The sequence below is a fragment of the Monopterus albus genome, unplaced genomic scaffold (assembly GCF_001952655.1).
Source record: "Monopterus albus unplaced genomic scaffold, M_albus_1.0 scaffold58.1, whole genome shotgun sequence".
Classification (NCBI taxonomy): Eukaryota; Metazoa; Chordata; class Actinopteri; order Synbranchiformes; family Synbranchidae; genus Monopterus; species Monopterus albus.
In genome coordinates, this window is record NW_018127938.1 from 478,618 (window position 1) to 484,783 (window position 6,166).

At 37.8% G+C, this 6,166-nt stretch overlaps 1 protein-coding gene across 1 annotated transcript in view; it reads right to left on the reverse strand.

Annotated features, from left to right (window-relative positions):
• Window positions 1-401: 401 nt before the first annotated feature.
• Window positions 402-6,166, reverse strand: part of syde2 (synapse defective 1, Rho GTPase, homolog 2 (C. elegans)) — a 45,244-nt gene continuing 39,479 nt past the window's right edge. The window contains exon 9 of the mRNA XM_020602697.1: window positions 402-3,666. Within this exon, the coding sequence (XP_020458353.1) occupies window positions 2,975-3,666 (692 nt within the window). The 3' untranslated portion in view covers window positions 402-2,974. The remainder of the gene's footprint in view (window positions 3,667-6,166) is intronic.

The window sequence follows — 6,166 nt, forward strand, 5'->3', positions numbered from 1 at the left end:
AGCAAACTCCACACCAAACGTCCATCTAACCAGGTTATTCTTTTTCAAGCTATGTTAAATTTTGTAACCGGGTGAAGACACTGTCCCCAAATTAGATTTTCAGATTACTGAAAATTTGGTCATCTTTTCATGAAAACATTTGAAAGATTAGGCTTCTAAACTTTAAGAATTTGCTGTTTTCCTTTATCTTATGCAATAATACACTAAATATTGCAGATTTTTGGACCGAGTTTGAAATTTATTGTCACTGTACAGTATAAAAATCTTCCAGAATTCTGCCAAAAGTCCCAGTATTTTATAAGGCAAAATATTCATTGAGAAAATAATTGGAGATGGAATGACTGTCTGTTGAAATTTATTGTCACTGTACAGTATAAAAATCTTCCAGAATTCTGCCCAGTTTTTTTATATTTTATAAGGCAAAATATTCATTGAGAAAATAATTGGAGATTGAATGACTGTCTGCCTTCACGTCTCCTGGAGAAGACCTGTTTTGACCTGGGTGTCAAACAAATAAGCAAACATTACAAGATAGTCTTTTGACACATAAATATCAAACACAAAGGCAGATGAGAAAGAGCCTTGTTTATGTCAGTAAAGCTTTTGACCATGCAATGTCCAGTACCTTTAAAAAAAACACCAAAAATTATGAACACAGCTTAGTCCACAACACAATATCAAATATATACACAATATACCAAAAATAACAATATCACTTTCTGCAAGAGCACAGTTTTATCATATTTTAAATTTGTACCATTAGTCCAGCACATTAAGATGTGTACAGGTAGCTCAAAGGGAGGAAAGCAACTATTGCTACAATTCAACACTACGAGGTCATCAGAAGTATTTAAATATGCCATTGAAATAGAAGCTGTAAAAATATTATACTCCAAATACTTTTATATAATTATGTACATATAGGTTAAATACTGATCATTCTGAATCCCTGCACTGCTGAAAACATCCTCTGTCTCTTTAGGCAGCCACGTCAAACTAACTGAAGCCCTTCACCAACAGTTTCCACTGCCGGTCTGAAAATTGTGCTTCACATTTGGGCTGTGTCTATTTCACGGTTTAGCCAAAAGCAGGTAGAAGCTGAAGGGTGGTGAAATGGCAGTTTCTAAAGAAATAGCCTGACATTTTGAGAAATATTTGCTTACTTGCTAAGAGGTACTGTAGAAGATTGATACCACTGTCATGCTATCTGATTAGTATAGCATAAAGAGCCTGTACAACCATAAAGAGATGTTTTTACAATTTTCATTTTACTTGAAATAAATAAACAAACATATAATGTTTTATTTAATGATCTGCTAAATTGTAAGGAAAAAGTTCTTATCTCTTTATCTACTGTATTCTTTCAGTCTTTATGCTAACCTAACCTAAGCTAAGCTAACAGTCTAGCTTAATATTTACTGTACATAACTGAGAGTAGTACCAATTTTCTCATCTAACTCTCAGTGAAGAGAACAGTGTACTTCCCAAATATGTCAAATTTCTTCTTTAAGACTAAACTGACCATGGTGTCACATGAAACAGATGTTGTCTTGTTTTTAGTTGCCTGTGTGAATGTTAGCATCTCTGACAGATGTGCCTGTAGATGGGTCTAAACATGGAAAATCCAGCACAAACTACACAAATTTCAACTCGTGTTCTTTCATATTTATCTTTTTTGAGGAGGTTTCAGTGGCGGCTGTTTCTCCCACAGTTCAGTCCACAGGTAGAATATTTTTTTACTGCATGAAATCTAAAGACAATCTACACTACTGTCTGCCTATAAGTGCATCATTGTTGAATAACATTTAGCGTTTCATACCTCGACAGAAAAAACTCTCTGCTGCCTAATAAAGAAATCTGTTCTGAAACTGAATAAGCACAATTTCCCTTGATAATCTCAGGAACAATCCACCAAATTTAAAATTTACCTTTAAAAACTGTTATGTATGTATGCATAATGTGTGCTATGGCCCAATTTGGACCAGTCTGCTCTTAATCTGTCCCCTGCAAGTCTTCATGTTTTATAGAGAAGTAATATAAAATTGTTGGAGTACCACAGTTGATATATAATAAGATTAGAGGCCAGAAACTAGATGAAACCAGATGCTTTAAACTCTGGAATTAAAAAAAACAAATCCTGGAGTTTTTTTATTCATCATCAGACACTAATGTTCCGGCTTTAACCATATTTCTTCTGCCACCAAAATTGATAGAGGGGCAACTTTGACTATAAAACCAAAAAATATGTTTTTGTTTTCTTTTCACATTGTATATTTTTGAAGGAAACCAATTAATGTATGCCAAATTCTTCATAGAGATTCTGCCGATAATTGGCCAAACTAGAAGTATTGAGATGTTTTGTTACAAAAATGTATCCACATAAATATTGTCTATCACTAATTTTGCTTTGCAAATATTAACATTCATGTCACTGCTTAAAAGCATGCATGAGTACAGCCCCTTAGTACCCAGGGTGAACTCATACCTGTCAATGTATGAATATGTTTTTGTAACATCGTGTTATACTGTTGGTTGCCAACGCTGTACCACGATCATAGAAGGGGATGCATTTCATTCCAGGGTCTATTTTCATCTCGACTTATCACCTTCACACAATTAAGGCACCTTTTAAACCCCTGAGGGGTCAATGGGTTCTTCTAATAAGAAGAGAAACAAACCAGCAACAACAACATAAGGTAAGACACTCAACAAAATAAAAGAAAAAACAAGCACATGAGGAATGTGTATGGTAAGGTACAAATGCCAGACGTACCCTATTACATTTCTTTCCATTGTACCCTTAAGGGTTTTACAGCAGCACTGCACGAGATGTTGCCATGGTGATGTCACAAGATCTCCATGGAAACACTGTGGCTGTATCCCAAAGCACCTTGATTGGTAAGAAGGTCTTCCCCAAACCTCACCATACTTTACGAGGGTGTGTGTGTGTGTGTGTGTGTGTGTGTATGAGGAATCAGTAACCGATGTTGAGCTTGTTCTTGTTGAGCTCTCTCTCCAGGTTTCCTATCAGGGTGTCGATGCTCTCCTGCAGGTCTCTCAGGTTGACTCTGCTGCTCAGCACAGGGCTGATGTCCTGAATTTTCACATAGGCTTGGTAAGTGTGATCTTTAGGCAGCGGTGGTGGCAAGATGTGGTCGCACACCTTGTCCTCCTTCTCGTCCTCTAACAGCTGTCCGTTTCCTGAATCATCGCTCTCAAGTGGCTTCTCCTCCTCCTCCTTTTCTTCCTCCTTCACCTCTTCCCCTTTCGGAGGTTGCTCCTGCTCCGTGGGATCAGGGCTCATGACCTTCTGCCCTTTATTTTCTTCCTCATCCTCAGGCTTCTCCTGCCCCTCCTCAGCTGTCTCTGTATCCTCAGAGGGCACATCATCGTAGTCTGCCTCCTCTTTGCTGAGAGGCAGCAGAATTTCAGAAGGGAAGTAGCTCTCACCGCAGCCGCTCCAGTCACCGGCGTAACGGTTGCTGGGGCTGTCCAAACGTCCTAATTTGGGCCGCAGAACACCTGCCATCTCCACATCAGTGAGGTTCAAGAATTGAGGGCGCTCTTTTCTCCGCCGTAGAGGTGCTGACAGCAGGTCTGATGAAGCAGGTACCAAAGAGGCTGCAGGGGGCTGGGGGGAGGAGAACTGGCTATGTGGGTCCACAACTGCAGGAGTGAAGAGGAAAACAGACAAGGTAATCAGATGTATTCATTGAACTAATATTCTTCAATGACTAGTTTGACACTTATTTTTAGTTGAAAATAAACTTGAAAATAAACTTATTTGCTTTCTAGACAAGAATTAGATGAAAAGTTCTCAAGTCTGTATGGTAAAGTTAGCTCGACTCTGAGCTTCAGTGCAATTTAGTTTTTGATTAGTTTTTTTTAACCTTTATAAAGAACATTTTCCAAAAACTAGACAATGATTGTTTAAAGGCTTAATTTACCCAAATTAAAATGTGAAAAAAAGCTAACTATCCATGATTTTCTGACACCACATCTGATCGGTAGAAAGTAGTTCACAGTGAGGTCTGTGGATCATCCTAAGTATTGTTAATGAATGTTCACACTAATATTTAAGTTTTTTAAGTGTAGTTCCAGAAATCTCAGCATTAGATACTTGACAACTTCATGTTTCATGGTCATACTAACACTGAAAATCATGCATGAAAGCAAGAAGCTGTACCGGCAACACATCAAATTCCTACTATTTAAAAAAATACCACATATTTGTCATAGAAAAAAACATAAAAAGAAGATCATTAAGTCGTTGGAGTCCTGATGTATGACACGTCAAAATAATCCAAATGTGAAAATGCCATGCTATGCTCAAAGTCAGACAAACACACGCTGAGGTCACACCATCACACTCTGTGACTTTGAGGTTGTTTGTTATCAACTGCTGACTAAGCCAGACTTAAAAATTGACAAATCTCTTTGGGTGCTATGCAGAGGAACAAGAGAGAGCACTCTACCACAACCAGCACAATTACCTGTCTGTCTTTATCTCTGCATAACCCTCTATATACTTGCTGACACAGCTAGCTCTCCCTGACTGGATTGGAAAGGGACAAAAACTGCACTTAGGGCTACAAGTCATGTACAAGAAGCGCAAAACAAAACAAATTTTTATTTAGTCTCGGGTGTAAGAAAGAGAACCTTGAAAGTTTTTTTTTTCCAGAAGAATTTTTGACTAACAGTTTATTTGTACATGCCTTCTAACAAAAATGATAATGAATTACAAACCATGTTGACTCCAGTTCATTCATCAGGCTTGGCTGTGCTCATACAATACTTGCGTTCAGTGGCTGCACACCTTGCAGCTCTTCTCAAGCAATTATCATCTAAAACAAACACAAATTATCCTCCTTCAAGAGACACTGTGTTATTTGATTTCAGACATGATTCACTAATGACGTGATTTATGTTATTTGTCGTCAGCAGAGACCCTGAAGGAAGAAGGCAAACAAAAACACTGACGCTTACAATAGAAAAAATGTGCGTTATGCGCTGATTGTTCTCCAGTCTGTCTATGAATAAGATGAAAAAAATGAGCTAAAGGCTCTGATGTGGTGGATTTTATTCATTATTTCATTTAAGTGTATTAGTGATGACATTTTTTTAAAGAAATAATTTGAGTTCTTAATATTTTTATTCATTTTATTTTAACTGTGTCCACAGTTTGGAGACACTTTCAAATGCAATTCATTGGGAAAATGTGTTGAAACTTTTGAGCTGTAGTGTAGAATGAAAGGGCACAAAAACAAATAGGGATAAAATCACTTTATATGTAAAGAGACTATAAAAATTTGTCTGCAGTATTTATGTGCAGAGGCAGTGAAACTCTATGGTTTTTAACATTGAACTTTACTGAAGCCAACAATAATGTATTATTATCACTACTGATTAAACATGCATCTTTATAGGCATCTGTAGTTTATTCATGTATTTTGGGGCTTGTGGCAGCTTTATACTTTGTAAAATAAACAAAATAATTAATCAGACTTACACCTGAGTTTGTACAAAAAATGGGATATCATGCATCATGTGGAGGAAGGACAACTTAAGAGGCGTTGCATAAGACAAAAATGAATGCACAGAGTGTTATCCCTACACACAAGCACAACAGCAAGTGCCTAATAGAAACAAATGAGCAAACACATATTCTCCTTTACTTCCTGTCATTCTGTCTGTCTAACCATCTGCTCACATCTACGATCGTACAACTGGCAAACTACAAAATCGACACTGAATACACAACACCTCCTCAGCCTCTTTAACACATACAGTAGACACACACTCTAGCACACTTCAAATCAAATCAAATCAAATTTTATTTGTATAGCGCCAAATCACAACAAAAGTCATCTCAGGACACTTTACAAAGTAAGGTCTAGACCTTACTGTTATCAATACTATTACATAGGGAAAACCCAACAAATCCCCCTTGAGCAAGCACTTGGTGACAGTGGGGAGGAAAAACTCCCTTTAACGGAAGAAACCTCCGACATACCCCGGCTTTTGGTGGGCGGCCTTCTGCCTCGACCGGTTGGGGTGAGTGGATAGAGGAGAGACAAAAGAAGAAAAGCAACAAGACACAACAATCAAACACTGATCAGGTCGATGTGGCTGGTGACTGCTCGTCAGAGACGTAGAGCTCCAGGGC